A 19896-nucleotide genomic window follows, 5' to 3' on the forward strand; every position below is an offset into this window, starting at 1 on the left:
GCAAGCAAGCAGTCAATCAATCATAACAAAGTATAATTATAAAAGATTAATTAGGCAATAATAGTTTTTTCAAAGTTTCAAGGGTGTCATGAAGATCACTTTCTTTCTATTCATTTTGGGCCTCTCAGTGGTAATGTAATGTCCTTCAAGGTTTCCTATTAAATTCCATATTAATTATAAATATTTAATTATTAAATTAGAAGTAATACATGCACCCAATTAAAAAATCAAATTATACATATAAATATAAAATGAAATATAAATGTTTCTTTCCCTATTTTCTCTATCTCCCCACCCCAACTCGTAGGCCCTTTCTTCAGACTTACCACTGGTAATAGTTTCTTATGTATACTTCTGTAAAAAAATAATGTGCCTATTCAAGCATGTATATATATGTGAGTTTAATTTTTCTGTTTTTAATTTATCCATACTTGGTGCCTGTATTGTTTGACCAAAGATATATTTGTATAGGAAATCTATTTGTCTTATTCACCATTTTATATCTAACTCCTATAATAATGTCTGGCTCATAGTATACACATAGTATATATAGATCTCTTGCATTTGTGGTATAAACCATATAGGTTTTCCATATGGTTGAGCCACATTTTATTTATACCAATTTTCTATTGATGGACATTTATGTTAGTTCTAGTTTCCTGCTAGTCATGTCCCTCCACCTGTCCATCCACCTGTGTGTTCATCAAATATTTACTGAGTCCATATTTTATGCCAAAGACTCTTCTAAGGATGCAGAGATGGAGGAGAAAATCAAGGGCCCTGTTTCCATGTAAGTTGCTGAGATATATCAAAAAACAATGAAATAAAATCTAAACAAATCAGTTTCATGAAGGCAGTAGTGCAGGTAATGTGATGAGAAAAGAGTTTCTACTTTAGATGGGATGGCCAGGCAAAACCTTTGTAAGAGATGACTTTTGAGCAAGGCCTGCATAATGAGAAAAATGGCTTAGAGATCTAGAAGAGAGAATTCTAGGCATAGAGTATAATAGCAAGATAAAAGCTCTGAGGTAAGAATAAGCTTGGTGTGTTCGAAGAACAGAAAGAAGACCAGCATGACTGGAGCATGAGTATTTGTTCTTATGAATAAAAACTGCTTCAATGAATATCTTTGTACATAAAAATATATCTTACATATTTTTGTAAATATTTTTAGTAATGGAACTGTGGGGTCAAATAATTTAAATATATGCCTTTTAAATTTGTAGAGCTGTGGTACAGGGCCACTATTATCCCTTACCCTTTCTTCCTGAACCTCTTCTTGCTTTTCATAGCTCTGAGGAACTTGAGTTGTCTGGAGCTTCGTAAGGAGTAGGCACACTGGGTGAAAGAGATTCTTTTAGGGAGAGAATGTGTCAGGGGCTATAAATGTTTGAGTCTTTTGTATAATAAGATGAAAATCCAATAGTAGGACATGTGCTTATATTGTGTTGTGTGATAAAATATTTGGCTCTCTGAAATAGCATGCTTTCTTTTTTATGAAACTGTTTTAATGCAGAAATTATCAGCATTTCTCAAGCTAGAAAATACAAAATTCAGAGTTTTTCTGAAATTACTGTTGGATAAAATGAAGTATTGTAAATGATCTCTAGTTTGATACTTGGATTCAATTTACACAAATTTGTGATTAAGCTAAGAAAATATGAAAAATGTGGCATAAACCAAAGTCAGCTGAAAACATTTGGTAAAGTGTGGCTTTTGTGGAGGAAGGTAGGAAGAGCATCTCCTATTTAAAATGTTTTTAAAAATCCTGGATACTGTTACATTGGGGAATGAAATCCCATTTTTAAATGCTTCTCTGTCAAAAAGGCATTATTTAATTTTAAAGGGTAAATGTCAGAATTACTTACAATTTTTTAGGCAGATTAGAAATTTCAGACTGGTCAAAGAACAAATTTTGTTTCATGAAGTGTTTTAATGCTGAGTAAATAGGAGAGTCAAGTCACATTTGAGAGCGTAGGGATGTTTGTTTAAATTTTTTCAACCTACTTTTTTTGATGAGTGCATGTAGGAAACTTTATCAGATATATTGAGATTCCTATGTACCTAGAGAGAGAGAGGGTATGCAGTTTGCTTAATTATTATTTATTTTTATTTTCTTCTTTATAATAAGACTCACTTCCTTTTTTTTTTTTTTTTTTGTAAGACAGGGTCTTGCCAGGCTGGAGTGCAGTGGTACAACATTGGCTCACTTTAGTCTCCATCTCCCGGGTTCAAGCAATTCTCCTGCCTCAGCCTCCCGAGTAGCTGGGACTAGAGGCACACACCGCCAAGCCGGGCTTATTTTTTTTTTTGTAGAGATGGGGTTTCACCGTGTTGGCCAGGATGGTCTTGATCTCCTGACCTAATGATCTGTCCGCCTCGGCCTCCCAAAGTGCTGGGACTACAGGCATGAGCCACCATGCCCGGCCATTTCCTTTTTTATATACTGAAAATTTTTCAGAATTAAAAATAACTTGGAGGAATGAGGCTAAGAATTTATTATGGAGAATATTTTAATTTAACAGCTGCTCATATATCTTCTGTTGGTTATAGTAGAGTTTGTTTTTTTTTTTTAAATAGGTAATTTTTTCCATCCAACTTATAAACAAACTTTAGCTGGAAATTGATTTTACGTTGCCTCTTGAACTTGGTGTAGATTAGTAATAACGTAATTTTTATGTTTTGTCTGTAAAGTAGTAAGTTAGCATTTGGATTAAGAAACCCAGTTTATCTGATTGTCTACTGTAAAATCATCCCACTAGTTTTAATGTGAATATATAATTTTTGACCGAAGACAAATTCTTGATATCAAATCTTTAAGGTAAGGACAGAAAATAGTATTTTATTAGTCTTAATCCTTTGTCCTAAAAAAGATAGAAGTATAAATATGTTGCATGTTTACAGAAATCTTCTCCTATTATATGTAGATATGTTTTAATTGTTTGAATCATTAAAACATCTAATTTTTGCTGAATATGCAAATATGTCACTAAATCTGTTTTTTAAGATTTTTCCAGTTTAATGTCTGAATCCAAATTCATAAAGAGTTGGAAAAATGAGATGTCTGAGCTATAGGATTCACAGGGATTTCATATGAAGCCTATTTAATCAGGATAACACTGTTATTAATATTCATAATGTCAGCTGGAACACAAATGACAGACTATGAGGCCTAAAAATTTTACTTGGTGAATTTATTAAAAGTAGCTTAAAAAATTAATGGAATTTAAGTAAAGTTGGTGAGTATGAAAATCTTGTGTTAGCAGAAAAAAAAATCTCTATTAGAACTTTTCCTTTAAGACCATTTTGCATTGATGTCTTTTGACAGATTTCATTGGTACTTAAAGAAGAAAGATGCATGAATGGTCATTTAAGAGGATTTAAACACATTGGCACATTAATTTTTACATGAATAATAAGTACTTTCCAAAAGCAATTAACTTACAGTGTACAAGATATGAATTGAAAAATAAGACTGTGACATCAAGGGCAAAGCAAATGTGCTGTACATTTTAAACTTAGTGACAGGACTTTTTAATATTTTGATTTTTTTATTTTTATAGTTTGTGCTGGTTATGACTTAGAATGTGGTTATTTTAATGCACTTAAAAGCAAATTTAAAGGACATTAATTTATTGGTCTCTCTGTCTCCAAAAATATTGGTGTAGTGTTAAGCATTATCTTCTGCCAAGGACCATTTGTATTTTTTGAAAAAGTAAATATTTATTGTGTTAATTGCAATATTTTGTCAGAGAACATGTGCAAATTACAGAAAGGCAATGGGATGATACTGTTTGGGTTTAAGGCTACTAATACATATTTTTTACACAGGCTTATTGGTTATAACATAACTTAAGAGTATAATAAATAAGCTTCTGAAAGTTTAGTCTGAAAAGTTATGGACCACTTGAGTAGTTAGTATGTAAATACATTTGTCCTGAATTTTAGCCTAAGAAGGTAAAATATTGGGGATGACCTAAAATAGAATGCGTTTTTGTGTAGTACTTGGTACTCTTTACATTTTGAAATATGCCTATAATGAGAGTTATAAGAGTACTCAGGTTTTTGTTTTGATTATTGAAGTTTATTAAAAAATTAGTTTTAGATCATTATGTAAAGTCACAACAGTATTGAATATTTTGTTTTACATTTTCCATGCATGTTTTACTACATATAAAAGCATAGTTTAGTTATTATCCATAACAGTCAAGTTACACTTTGCCATTGAGAGAACAGAGGTGTTGACTGGCAGTCTCGTTGGGTACTAGAAGTTTCACTTGCAGTCTGTCATAAGCATTATTTGATTTCATTAAAAGTGTAGAAATTGCCTATATAAAATAGATGTAGTTTGGGACTCAGAGCTTTATTGGACGAGTCATTAATTATCTCAGTGTCCATAAATTATCATAATATAGGTATTAATTTAGATTTTTGTTGTAAGTCATGGAATCAAATTGATATATTGGTTATTTTGTCTAGAGGCTTTCTAAAAGTTGGGTTTTGTGGAATTTTTTTGTTTGACTCTGAGTTATTCCTTTAAATGCCCAGGAGAGGGCAGCATTTTACTACATCAGGCTTATAAAAGAATTTGCCCTGCTTAGACTGTCAATGTTTCTTGTAATTACTCCCAGTATATTTGTTGCTTGCTTATGAATTAACTTGCATTTATGGAACTAAATCATTCCAATCATTTAATTACACCTGAGGAGCTGAACTATAATTGCTTGCTTCCAACTAGGATCTGATATGGCTTGAGCAGTATTAATTTGGTGTTTACTTTTCTGAGTGCTAAAAGCATTAAAATGATTGTGCAATGGGATTACATTTTACTAATTGCTGGCATTCATTAGCTGGGTAAATGATGAGGAAGAGTGACTGTATATTGCAGAGGGATAAAATTATGGTTTTAAATAGTATATTACTAAGCACATTAAGGCCTGTAAGACATGTTTTAAAATACTCCAGAGGTTATTAAAGACTGTATTTTCTACATGTCTTGGTATATGAATCTCTTATTAAAATACTGCAATTATTATTAACCTTTTTGGGCAATATGTAGGGAAATGGCTTCATTGACTGGAACATATTTCTTTGATATTAATAACTTCCTATATTTTCAGCTAATCCAAAAGTAAATGAGAAACTTAGAAAAAGATTGCCAACTCCAAATCAACATATTTAGAGAAAATTGGAAAAGGAGAAGCTTACTACAGCTTTATTTGAGGACTTTTTAAAGAACGCAGGGTTTTATCTGTGAGGTAAATCTAATTTTATTCTCCTTAAAAGCATAAAAAAAACACTCGCATAGTGTTTTATCATGTTTACTACGAAAACAAGAGAGAGGAGTATCGGTAATTCCACAAGTTAGTGATGGTCTTTATGTTTTTTAAAATTAGAGTAGTATTCTTAAATTTCTTTTATAAGTAAAATTTATAAAAGTAATCTATATGAATATATACACAGTAAATTGAAATCAGTAAATTTGAAATGTTTGGTATAAAATTTATGGCAAATAAAGTAAAAATTTATTTTTCTTAAATGCTTAAAATTATAGTTGGAGAATATTTCAGTTAAATAAATTAAATGGTTCTCTACCCAAATCAGCATGAATGTCTAAAAAGCTTAACCTGAACTGTATATACTAAAATATATGTGTGAAGAAAAGAACCTTTTTCTGAGAAAAAGATTTAATTTCGCCTGTTGAAATTCTCAGTTAATTGTCCCATTATAAATGTTTTAGAAAACCATTTATCCTGTAAATTCTCTGTTAAACAAAGGTAAGGTTTAGGTGTGTTCTGATATATTGTTTTCAGTTTATTTATCTAGAGTTGACTTTATTTTAGCTGCAAATCTTGGAGTAAAAACCAGAGACATTGCCAGAGCAAACAAGAATAGAAATACAAATGGAGAACTGGTCAAAAGGTAAGGACTTTTAAGGTATTAATACCAAACCCCAGGTGTTATGCTAGTTCAAGGCACTGAGTGAAGTGTGTTTGTTCTAACCAATATATTAGACAGAGGTAGACAAGCGCGCACACACACACACAGACACACAACATGCACACAGAGACCCAGGGATTATGAAAGAGATAGAAAGAAAGACACACAGAGAAAAGAGACATACACACAGAGAGAAAGGGACACACACATGCACACAGAGAAGGAGACACAGAAAAGACATTGAGAGAGGGAGAAAAAAAAAGACACACCGGGAAAGAGAAACATGCCTACATACAAAGAGGCAGAGGAGACTGAATGACTGTGACAGAGATGGACGGAGCCACATTCAGAGAAAGAAACACACAGAGAAGGAGATCCTCAGAGAAAGAGACACAGGAAGGAAGATACTTGAAGAGGGAAACACATAGAGGCACAGACACACACCTGGAGGTGCACAGAAAGAGAAGCATACACAGAGACTCAGAGAAAGAGAAATACCACAGTAAGAGAGACTTGGTGGGAAAGAGACAGATGTATAGTGAGGGAGAGAGAAAAAAAAGAGACACACTGAGAGTGATAGAGACACAGGCATGAGGACGGATACAGAGAAAGAGACGTACATACAGACAAGGGACATATATAGTGAAAGAGACAAGATATGTCTCTTTCAGACATATAGTGAAAAAGACAAGATACATATATACATCTTCTCACAAAGAGAGAGAGAAATGCCAGAATGAAAAAGAAAAATCTACCAGAGAAAGACACACACATAAAGTAAGGAGAGAGACTAGAGAGAATGAGGGACAGACATGTATATATGCAGACAGAGTAGAAAGACATAGATCAGAAGACACATACACTGAAAAATAGACTAAGACACATATATGAGACAGAGAAGAAGATACTCACAGGTATGCACATGTGGAGGAACACAGCCTGAGAGGCAGAGAACAGTCAGAGACAGATACAATTTGAAAGACAGTCTGAAGACAGAGACAGACTGAGAGATGGCCTGAAAAACGGAATGAAGGAAGGAAGGAAGGATGGATGGATGGATGGATGGATGGATGGATGGATGGATGGATAGGTGGATGGGTAGATAGATGGATGGACAGACAGACAGATAAGAGTAGCACACATAAAGGAAGGGGCGAGAGATATTTAAGATCTATTACGGTAAAATGTTGAAAATTTGGAATCCTTGGGAAATGATTCTTTCTGAATGTGATATTACATATATTTGAAAACTTAAACCTTTATGTACATCTTTTAAAATTTCCTGTTATATTATAATTTTAAAAATAGGATTCTTATTAAAACACTGTATGCATCTCTTCCTTTTTTGGTTCCCCTTCCCCCAACAGGGCTCCTGTTCAGCATAGTCCAGCCACATTTTTATCCTTTTTTGAAGGTTAAAGTCCATTTTTGAGGACCATTCTATAATCATTGTACTGAATAAGTTAGCAATTATGTATTCTTTTGAGGGATAGAAAGATCTGAGTGCCTTTTTCTGATTTCTGCATTTTGTTTTTGATATTTATACTGTTACAAATTTTCCTGCTGTTTGTACCCACCATTAGTAATTTCCCTTTTTATTTGTCACACTAGGCTGCTTATTATGAGTTTAGAATCCAGACAGCTGATTTAATTCTATGTAAAACAATAATATATAATATCTGGGTAACATAGTTAAAGGTTTTTTGTGCAAAGTTAATAGTGCATGTACTATGTGACACTTAATTTTGGTGTGCTCTTTATATTCAAATTGTGGATAAGAATGTATTGGTATGAAGTTAGGAGCTAATTTGTTATAGCTATGTTTATTCATTTATTTGAGTAACTAAGTAGATACTCTTAACAGCTCAAAAGCATTTTACTCAATTTAAGTAAAAAGAAAAAAGAAGCAAATAATGATGCATTTGTTGTGTTTCTGATTCACACATCGTATTGCTGTAAGAGTCATGTTCAAATTAGAGACCAAACAATCTTTAAGGAGTGAAAGGAGTTATTTTTAATATATCTAAAGAGAGAGAGACTGTAGAGGGAGTACTGCTGATAAATGTCCAATAATCAGGAAGGATGTCAAGGAAGGAGCTGATGAAGCTCTGGGATACTTACGAAAAGGAAAGTTTTATGGTTGAAGATACAGATGCATAGACAGTTTACAGTAGGCACAGACTACAGCAGACATGACTGATACAGCATTAAGAAAATCTACATTTTTACAGGCATCTTTTTGACATTGGAAAGAGGAATAAGACATTCCCATTTATAAGGATCTGTTACTAAACATTATTAGGAAAAAGGTCAGATGCGGTGGCTTATGCCTGTATTCCCAGCACTTTGGGAGGCCAAGGCAGGTGGGTCACTTGAAATCAGGAGTTCGAAACCAGCCTGATCAACATGGCGAAATCCTGTCTCTACTAAAAATACAAAATTTAGCTGGGTGTGGTGGCGCGCACCTGTAATCCCAGCTACTCGGGAGTCTGAGGCAGGAGAATCACTTGAACTCCAGTGGCAGAGGTTGAAGTGAGCAGAGATCATGCCATCACACTCCAGCCTGGGCAACAGAGGGAGACTCTGTCTCAATAAATAAATAAATAATATTAGGAAATAAAATTAAACATAAATATTTTAACTTTTGAGTCTTGTGATAACAGATGTTTAAACAGTAAAATCTCACATTGTCATCTCCCTGATGGCAGGGTTCATGGGATTTATCTTAAATCACAGATTGCTTCAAAGCTCTATCTTACATAAATGTTCCTAGTCAGTTCCTTTGAATAGTTATTTTATTTAGCATAATTTTACTAATTAAAAAAAATTGAGTTAATTAAAACTTGTATTACACAGATATGGCTTTATTTCATCTTACAAATTTCATTATAAAGAGTGTTGAAGTGGCCATTCTTTTCCTAGCTTTACTGTAGAAACACTTCTGAAATATTTTAAGTCAAAGAGCTGATAAGATTGATAATGTAACATATATAACCGTTTATGTTTTTCTTTGTTTTTGTCATTGTAGACATTTTGGAAAATGGAAAGCTGAGGTTGGTAGGTGGGCTGGGTGATGATATCTACAAAATAAACCCAAGTTCTTTTTTTTTTTTTTTTTAAAACAGTCTCACTCTGTCATCCTTGCTGGAATGCAGTGGTATGATCATGGCCCACTGTAACCTTGAATTCCTGGGCTCAAGCAGTCCTCCTTCCTCAGCCTTCTGAGTAGCTTGGACTACAGTCATGAGTCACTGCACCTGGCTAATTTTTTTTTAAATGGTTTGTAGAGGTAGGGAGTCTCACTATGTTGTCCAGGCTGGTCCCAAACTCCTAGCCTCAAGCAATTCTCCTGCCTCAGACTCCCAGAGCACTGGGATGACAGGCAAAAACAACTGTATCTAGCCCCCACATTTCTTTTAAGTAGTTGAAAAAACAGTCCTGAATGAATGTAGTTTGTAAGTTGACAAAAACAATGTGTGTGTGAATAAACATATATTCCCAGCAAAAAATGTGTTACCATCTTCAGGCCTTTTAAGGGGTAAGTGATGTTTTGCCTTTTTGTGAAAACTTCTATTTAAGGGTTCTCTTTTAAAAAAAAAAAAGAAAAAAATGAAATGTAATAATCAAAGGAGTTTATACCCTCTGAAATAATGAGTTGTTGTTATATTATTGGTTGTTTAGCCCTGTTTTGTATTTACTTATATACATAACTGTAAGAAAAAAGACATAGGGATTATAAATCTCATATGAATAATTATTTGGAATACTGTTAGAAATTCCTGATCATTTCTTAAATGAATGTTGGGATTTTTATTAGCAGATACATGGTCTAGTTATTTTATAGCATACAGCAATTCTTTGCAAACAGTTTACATATTATTTACAGGTAAATATGTCTGCCCTAAGTATACATACTTGCAATTATGTAGGTAAAAATGAGGTCTGGATACCAGTTTAATTTAGAAAATTGTGAAACTCATTTAAATTTAGAACCTTTAGGGGTCAGTGTTCCCTAAGAAAGGTTACAAAAGGTTACTGTGCCTACCAAAATTAAATATTAAATCTGCTATATTTTAAATATATATATGTATATTTTACCAATTTAAGGTAAGAAATGATGAGAATTATACCTTGAAGAAGCTTTTGACCAAAATCTTTCAATTTAATGGCTTTGTTCAATATTGTTTTTAGGATTATTATTTGTGGGGATCATCATATGTAATATATGTTTTACACACAAAGTAGTTATTTTTACTTATGTATTATCTAAATTTAGATCTAGATTATGTATTTTAATTAATCTTTAAGCTTAAAAAATGATCATGATTCTAAGTCAGGAATCATTGTGCTTATTTGAAATAAGGTGAAAAAACACTTCTAGAACTGCTGTGTAAATAGAATTCTTACATTTTTAAGTTTATTGGATGCTAATAAATATTTAAAAATTTTTTATCTTACTGAATTTAAGTTAAAAAAGTTGTCATCTTTATTTTAGAATTGAACTAGCAAGTATCATTTGTATCCATGATTCTTACAGTTTTTCTATAAAGCACAGTAACACAAATATTTTTTTAAATAAATGAAACTTAACGAAAGGTAACTTGCAAGTGGTTAGTTTCTTGTTTAGTCAGAATAATGTTTATTTGTCCTTGGCGTTTTGAACCTGTGTGCCATCGTCAACCTCTTGTATTATTGATTCATTTATCTTTCTGTTTGTTCACAAAGTACATGTTCTTTTTTACCTTTTATCCATCTGCAATTCTGTAATTGAATTATAACTAAAACTATTGCATGATTTGCAAACAAATTGTAACTGTAGACACTGAAGAACCACTGTAGGAAAACATCATTGATGCTTTTAAATGTTGTTGATCATTATGACTAAAATATGATTGTAGAATCTCATATCACTTTCATAAACTATTTTATGTTTAAGGCAGAGAAGAAGGAAATGACAAATTGCTTAAACTGGACATTCATTGCTACCAGCAAGATAAGCTGGTAAAAAAAAAAGCTATTTCCTAGACATTATGATTATATACTCCTTGAAATTAAAGGTTTTGAAAATGTCTAGATCACTAATCATTCTGTATTCAATTACAGGAATTAAATTTTATTAATGATTGGCTTTCTAGTAAGTAATGGTATATTTTTCATGAAGAAGACATGTAATTAGTGGTTTTAGCTTATTGCCTATATTTTAAAGCAGAAACAAGATTGTGTTGGAAAACCAATACATTTAATAATGTCGGTAAAATGTTATGGTGGAAAGAACACAGATTTGGAGCTAAACATAAGTTTCAATTTTTACATCTTTCACTTAACTACCTACTTGGATTTGGGTATAAGTTTCATAAATCTTTGTAAGCTTGAGTTTTCTTTTATACGAAATAGAGAGATAATCTATTTAGGACCATTGCGAAGATTAGGAATGTTACATGTAAAGTCCCTACTACAATGCCTGAAGCAGGAAATGAATTTATTTAATCTGTATTTCACTTACCACAGCAATTATTTCCACCAATGTGATGGTGGTAGGTTACAGATGGTAAATAAAAATAAAAATAAAAGGTGGTTGACAAATTTAGAGGACTTTTAAGTAAACCGTGGTGATTGTCTTTCTTATTCCTTCTAGCTATGGAAGGTACATTCTACTGAGTTTCGAGAGTATTAAGAATCCTTAATAACAGTATTTGAAATGATTGTTATAGTATTATAAAGAATCTGTTTTCTTCTAATATAATGTTCAGAATATCATTGGAACTTTAATTTTTCAAAATGGTATGCTTATAGTTAGTATATTTGATATACTATAATATATAATTAATAATATTCATTTAGAGTAAAATCTATTTTTGTCTGTATTGAAATTCCAGTTGCAATAAAAATCTCCAGATTAGTGGCATCACAGAGTATTTTCATGTGCCTTTTCCTTTTGGCAAGTGTGGATTTAAGGTTGCATTTTAAAAATTTTACATGTGCCATTGGGGGTTAAAAGAAGAACATGTCTGAGGTCTGATTAAATTTACTACTTATCTCCATAGGACCTAGCTTAATAGAGTGCTAGTAGCTTCTCACACATGACCATCTAGAATATTTGAGAGAGTGGTTTTAGGAATACTGGCAGCTGGCCAGCAAGGATTGATTCATTTCCTGAGGAGATGCTGAGGCTACTCTTAGAAGAATGATTGAAGTTATAGTCTTTTATTTTAAAAAATTTCCTTTAATATAAATAAATTTATTAAATACAATTCTGGAATTTTTAATTTTTTAAGCTTGATATGAATGATTCTGTTAATACTCTTGGACTGAGTAGAAAAATGGAATGAAAAAACAAAAAATGTTTACAAGGGCAACTTAGTTTTCTAACTGGCTATGACATTTGTTGTGAACCCTTTTAAGATTCATGATTTCTAATATGAATACTTCATGTTGGCGAGTTTATGCCACAAATTATTTTTTAAATTATATTTTGGCAGTTTAAAAAATAGACTTTATCTTTCAGAATAGTTTTAGATTTACAGTAAAATTGAGTTGAAAGTACAGGGTGTTCTCATACATCCCCTACCCCCACAAACATCCAACCTCCCTCTCTGCCAATTCTCTACCACAGTTGTACATTTGTTACAACCAGTGAGCTAATCAATAAATTCTTAATAGGGGAAAAGTTTGTGAGCTAAAAGGATTTCTTCTTTCTCTTTCTTTCTTTCTTTTTCTTTCTGTTTTTACTAAATTTATAATGTTTTTAATCAGTTCACACTGTACTCTTCATGCGCAATTCTTACATCTTTGGTTCCTCCATTTTATAGAAATGATCGTTTCTAGGAAGAATGAGCATGAAAAGTGGCAAATTTCCCTTTTAGTAGGACCTTTTCTCCCACGTTTCTATTCTGTTGGTGTGATCCTCTTTGTAGAACTTGTGACTCTATTTCTTTGGGTTAAGGAAATACAAACTCTACTTTTAATATGCAGATTCTTTTACATTTATTTGTGGTCATGAAAACAACATTTTTTTTTTCTTTGAAATAGAAAACAATGACTTGATTTTGTCAAAAGATTTTTGCTTTGTTTTAAATTCTCCATCCTTAAGATTCTGAACAAATCTTTGCTAAAAATCCTAATTTATTTCTGGTTATGGCCTTTCATGCCAGAACACCTCTTATAACACATATTTACAGCATGCACCTTAATATAATGTTCCTGAATCTTTAATTTTCTACACATGAGAATTTCAGCTTGTCATATTTCAGATGACTGTGTGGCCTCTGTAGTACGATTAATATAAAGATCTGAGTGTGCGTTGGCATTTTGTTGATTTAGGAGAACTGGATCAATATAGTATGTAGACTGAATTGAAGGCCCTTTAGAGAGTTGTTCCAGGTTGGCGGTAGGGTAGGACTGATGTGACTTCCTGGACTTAAAGGTATTTTAAATACATTTTTAAAAAGTTTCTTAAGTGATAAAATTATATATTTTAGTGTACATTTACTTACTACTTTTTGGTTGTAAATACATTTGTAGTAGTAGAATAAAAATCTTTTGGAGGAGTTCACCAAATACTCCAACTTTTAGTGTTTTGGTTTTATTTGAATCAAAACAACCTGTCATGTAGGACGTTATTATCTTTTTGGGAGAATTTCAGGTACAGTTTTTCTTTGTGTTCTGCTTATTTCAGGGAATATGAAAAAGCAAACTTAGAGCAAGTCAGGCTTCAAAATTTTGAAATTAAGTAGATTATAGTGTAAATGATTGAATTAAAAATATTCTTATCTGTAGCTTTTGGATGAAATAGATAATACTTTGCCATATGGTAAAATTGTTTTTGAAAAGATGCAAACTAAAAAGTAATTATGTAAAAAAATTGTGTTTGAACTTCTGTGTTTATTTTTTGACAGATTCTAGTTTTTACATACAACCATTTAGTATTATAATATTAGGATGCTGATGTGTGAACAGTACAAACTGATGGATTTGTATTGATAAAATTATACTCGTGTAGAAACAATGTTTTTGCTACTCAGTATTTTTAAAATTAACAATTAAATGCTCCTTTTAAATACAGTTTTGCTGTCTGTACCAAGATAATTTGATACACTAAAATTAATACAGTTAACAAACACTGTTCATTGATTTGAACAGTTTTAATATAGAAATATAATCACATTCAAGCACAAGATACCATTATTTCTTTCTTTATTTAATGTTCTCTCCACTCCAGAAAATTCCAGATTTTCAGATTAGTATTAATCCCTAGCAGATTAGGGTAGGTATGGTTCATTTAGCATTAGTTTCCTTGAACCAACAACAAGTTTTGGAAGAAAGAAATATGATAAGGGAAGACAGAACAAATATGTAGTCCTTAAGGTTTCAGGCCTGTGTCCAAACGCTAAGATTGGTAATATGGAGTATGGATATTCTGTGTCCTTTCCATTAATTATTATAAAAGTGGAAAGAAGTTATAATTTGAAGGAATTTCTATTGTAAGTAGATCAGATTATTTTTAAATGTTTATCAAAAAACCAAATGTTACAAAATTTGGAGTCACTGAAGCTGTTTTACTCAATTGTTTTTAAGAGTTTAAAGTTAAAAAAAAGTAATGATTACAGTTCAGCAAACCTGTTTCCTTTTGGAAAACTTCATTCTTATATTTTATAATCAACCAGTATAGAGTTAAAGATTAGAACAAGGCTGCACTAGTCCAGGTAAGAAGAATGACAGAAAATTTTTTTCATTAAAAAAGCTGTCTTTGATCTCTTGAGAATGCAGTAGAAACTAGCATCAGAGATTTCCTCTGCATTTTTAATAGGACTTTTGCTTTCCATGATGTTCTATATTGGCCCTTTATTATCTCTTTAAAAAAAGTCTCTGCCCTTCCCCCAAGTCATTTGAAACGAACACATTACCAAAAAACAAATTTACTTTTCTGAGGCTTAATTTTTTTGTTTCAAGTACTTAATGCTTTTTTGAAAAGTTTAAAATGCTAACTCTAACAAGGGGCTGATTATGCTGTAGTGTAACTAACAAGGCACTAGTTTAGCAGTTACAGTTGATTAATGAAATAGCAGTCTTACCTTTTCCTTTTATGATTTTCTTTTTGTTTTTTGGGTTTTTTGGTTTTGTTTTGTGTGTGTGTGTGTGTTTTTGAGAAACAAGTGGGGAATTTGAATAAAATATATCATTTGCATAGAAAGTTATGTAATGATGCCATATAGAGTATAATGATTTCCTAAAACCTTGTATTTAAAGTAACCTGAATTACAATGAGAGATAAACAGAATATTTACCCATCCCTTATGAGCTGCTGCTGATATGTAAATTTATTCTTCTACTTTGCACAAATATACTTTTGAGCTACTGCTTAAACACTTTGAGGTCCTTAGTCAAACAGTTTTAATGATGCCTCCAATATTATGAAAGTGTGACATTTGATGAATGTCTCATATAGTTTTGATATCTGGGCACATGTCAACAAAAAAAAAAATGAGCATTGGTTTGTCATGCAACACCTAGATAATTTATAATTTTACTGTTTATATCCATCTTGACATTTTTTATCTGCCAAAGGCAGGTTTCATTTGGAATCTTAATCTGAGATTTATTTGGTGGATCTGGAAATCATAGCTAGGGTTCCCACAGGAAATGGTCCATCTACCAACAGATTAAATGGCAGTCCTGCAGTTGTTAGGGGAGCTCTGCATTTAACACACATGCATACTCATTCAGTCAGCGCTGTGGAGAAAAATTAAAGTAGTAACCCAGGTTTAGGAACAATGTAGCTAAAAAGTCCCATATTTGCTGAATGACAAAGGGTTATATAGCAGCATTTCATTTTATTATTCGTGCTTGAATTTCTTGTTTGCTTTGTTGAGTCTGCTGACGAATACTAATAAATGCCTGCAACAATCCAGACGAGAGATGCCTGGCAACAAAGCTATGCGGTGGACCTCCCTGATCTTCTCCAGTTCACAACCTGACCTTTTGAAAAATTGGCTGGGCTAAGCTGCAGAATTTGGGTGTAATGGTTATTGTTAACTCCAGCTTTAGGATTTATTAATTTGTGTGATCAAGACTTACCTATACTTCAAAGTTTCAAAAGACCAAACACAATCATCCATCCATTAGAACTAACACTGTGTTTCACTGATTCCCGCTTAGTATCTGACTGGTGATTCTTCTATTTTGTTTTCCAAATCTAAATATATTCTTAAACAAAATGAGTGGCACATATAAAGAAAGTTTGTTTTTTCCTCTTTATGTTTATTATTGGAAAATTTATCTTTTATAAATTATTTATGAAATTGTTGAATTCACAATTGGTATATCTTCATTCTTAACAAACAAAAAATACATAATTATTAAACCTATTTTATTGCAGTTGTAGAAATTTAAGACTTTCCCAGTTCACTCATGTTTTTAATTAACTTATACACATTATTCTAATAATAAGAAAATTTGAGAAAGGCTGAAAAGGTTACACATATATTGCAAATAGCCAAATAGCTCATATCACTGGGGAAAAACAACAACAAAAAGAGTTATGTTAGTTAATCGAATTTTAGGATAGTTTTCACAATCATTTCAGCCTAAATAATATTTGCAGTGTTTTTAATATTTGTAATAGAAGTTGTACAAACCCTTAATTTATGTGATTTATAAGTTATATAGCCTAAGCTGTAGGATATTACACTATTATATTGTCCTCATTGCCTTCATATGGTGAAGGATGTTGAAATTTAAAAGCTTAAACATATGATAGAATTTCACAAAATATTTATGTGCTTTAAAGAGTTCATACATAAAAATTGAAACTTTTCCTCGATAGAATGAATATTGATTCATTCATGACCATTTCAGACTTGGTGAAACAAACAAAAACTTAAAAAAAATTGATGTAGTATCACAGCTTTAAATAGCTGTTTTATCTGAAAAAAAAAAAAAGAATAAAATTGTAGTAAAAGAATTTTCATGAATAGCCAATAGATAGTTTGAAACATGGTACATCAAGTCATTGAATTGTTGTATCTAAGGTAAAATAATCTCACCACTTCTTTTTGGGATGTGTGTTTATCTAAATATAACCATGTGTAGTAGTATAAAGAATACAGTTTATTTTGTTTGTCCAACTCTAATGTCCAAATGAATGAGTTATGTGATATTGACAGATTTAGTGATTTTCTGGTTTTTCAACCTTAGTAAAAGCTTATTTCAGTATCTTATAGCTACACGTAGCCTTCACCATTCAATATGTTTTTGACTTCTCCTCAGTATGTATACAGTATACCTTATTAAGAATTACATATGCACTGAGGACAGTGGCTCACACCTATAATCCCAGCACTTTGGGAGGCTGAGATCACTTGAGCCCAGGAGTTCGAGACCAGCCTGGGCAGCATAGGGAGACCTTGTCTCTACAAATAATAAAAACAAATTAGCCAGGTGTGGTGGCACGTGCCTGTGATCTTAGCTACTCTGGAGGCTGAGGCTAGAGGATCGCTTGAGCCTGGGAGGTTGAGGCTGTAGTGAGCCATGATGGTGCCACCTCACTCTAGTCTGGGTGACAGAGTGAGACCTTGTCTTGAAAAAAGTAAAATAAAAAATTACTGTCTGTGCTTTCCAATATGGTAGCTATGGGCACCATGTGGCTATTGAGCACTTAAAATCTGGCTAGTCCAAACTGAGATTTGATGTAATTATAGTACAAAAAAGAACATAAAATTTCTCAAAGCAATTTTTAAATATTACATGTTGAAATGGTCATATTTGAGAAATATTATATTACTTGTTATTGTTTGATACGCTTATTAGAAAATTAAAAATTGTATAAGCAATTTGAACAATATATCTTTTGGATAGTGCTGATCTATATGATTGAACATATCACTGGGACTACCCACATTCTGCCACCAACCTTTTCTTTACTTGTTTGCAAGAGTTATTCATATCATCTGCCTCCCTCGTTCTTTGTCATTTCCCCTGAGAGCAGATAGAGTTTTTAATTTACCTTTACATCTTACACAGCACCTGGCACTGTGTTGGTTCTTAATAAGTGTTGAATAAAGTACTCATTTTCAATGCTTATTTGCTCTCCATATATTCTTTAGCTGATTTTCTAATTCAGTATTTCTGGCCAGATGCATTGGCTCACACCTGTAAACCCAGCACTTTGGGAGGCTGAGGTGGGAGGATTGCTTGAGCTCAGGAGTTGGAGACCAGTCTGGGCAACATAGTGAGATCTCATCTCAAAAAAAAAAAAAAAAAGGAAACCTAATTTAGTATCTCCTTTCATTGATTCATTTCATTTCATCGAATGAAAGCCCTAATATATTCACTGTTTTGTTCCAGTATGTTTTAGGAAGATGAGTATATTAGGGAGTTTACAGTCTAGAAAGGGAGACACACATAGATGAGAAGGCTGTGAACTGTAGAAACTACATCTGTGTAACTATTCTTCTATAATGTGGTTGGACATAGTTGCTAATGTAATGTGGTTGAACACATTATAGAAGAATAATTACATAGTTGTGGTTGGTAATTAACTTGGTGATGATACTGAAAAACAGATGAAAGAAAGATTCTCTTATAATTTCATTTATGCTGTGTGTAGAAACAATCTAAAAGTATGTTGGCAAGTTTGTTTAAAGCACAGATAGAGGGTATTAATTATGTAGACCAATGAAAGTAAAATTATGGCTTTATTTTATGACTGTTGAAGCCAAAATACAAATTTAAAGAGCCCTGAGAGAGCTGGTATACGGTATTCATGTAAAAAGTTTCCATTTTTTAAGCTAAGTTACCTAGTTTCCTGTGACTCCAAAATTAGATTCTCAGGAAGATAGGAGCCTGTGATCTACCAGCTGTGATCCTGATTGTAATTAATATCACATGCCAATATAATGAATGATCAAATTATGTTATAGAAGTATGTCATTTAAATTTCTTGTTTTCCTGCCATGGGGTTGAATTTGCTGTTAATTTTCTTTTTTTGACAGTGAATTTTCTCTCAGAATCTTTCCTGAATGTCAAGATTTCTAAATTTCAAAGTTGTTACTACTTCTGTAATGTATTAGTTTTATAATCTGATACAAACTTTATTAAACCATTATGTATTAATCACAAGTTTTAACCATCTTAAGTATTTTCTCTTTGTGTTTATGTTTGTCATTGAATTAGGTGGCGTTCTATTTATTTTTCATTTCCATGTCTTCTGATATTTTAAAAGAATTATATACAGTTGTTTACAGGATAACATTATTTGGGCCCAAAGAAAAGAGAAAAAGTAAAAAAGAGAAAGTATTAGATATGTTAGTATTTCTGAGAGATTTTTTCCCCATTGTTGCTAACATTTCCTGAAAGAAAAAGTAAATGTTTAGATAACAACTTGGTTGATTAGGTCAGCTGTACTGATTTTAGCTGTGCAACTATATGCTGACTATTGATCAGCAAATAAATTTGTTCAGGAAATTGAGAAAATTTAAAATGTGAAAACTAGAATAATAACTAGGAAAATAGATACCTTTCTTGCTTTTCTTAATATTTGAGAGAAATTAAAGACATAAATTTGAATTGTAAGTTTGAATATTGTCCCAAGATGGTGATGTTATCTCACGGAAAGGTAGGAGAAATCAAAATAGAGAAAGTAGCTTTTAGCAAAGCAGATTCTAAAGATAATAGTCACTAATATTTATTGTATATTTTATGCCAACACTTTTCTAAAAGATTTATGTAACTTAGTTTAATTCTCTTAACATTTTTTTGAGGTAGATGCTATCATTTGTACTCTTTACTGCTAGGGAAATTGATGAAAGGTTAAATATTTTGCTAAAGGCTGTACAGCTATATTATGGAGCCAGAATTCAAACCTTGTAGTCGTCTTCAGAATCCTGTGGTTCTGCTTGGAAGGTCTAAGTGTATCAGTGGTGTAGTGATTAGACCAGTTGGATGGTCTAAACTTTTATC

At 32.1% G+C, this 19896-nt stretch overlaps 1 protein-coding gene across 22 annotated transcripts in view; it reads left to right on the top strand.

Moving 5' to 3' along the window:
* Nucleotides 1–19896, top strand: part of MIPOL1 (mirror-image polydactyly 1) — a 403522-nt gene that overhangs the window by 46005 nt on the left and 337621 nt on the right. For 17 of the 22 annotated variants that reach the window (XM_073998508.1, XM_045396307.3, XM_045396304.3 and 14 more), the window contains exons 2-3: nt 5121–5258; nt 5844–5922. The exons of the other annotated variants lie outside the window; for them this stretch is intronic. In XM_073998508.1, the coding sequence (XP_073854609.1) occupies nt 5904–5922 (19 nt within the window). In that variant the 5' untranslated portion in view covers nt 5121–5258; nt 5844–5903. The remainder of the gene's footprint in view (nt 1–5120; nt 5259–5843; nt 5923–19896) is intronic. 22 annotated transcript variants of the gene reach the window in all.

This window comes from Macaca fascicularis, chromosome 7 (genome assembly GCF_037993035.2).
Source record: "Macaca fascicularis isolate 582-1 chromosome 7, T2T-MFA8v1.1".
Lineage (NCBI taxonomy): Eukaryota > Metazoa > Chordata > Mammalia > Primates > Cercopithecidae > Macaca > Macaca fascicularis.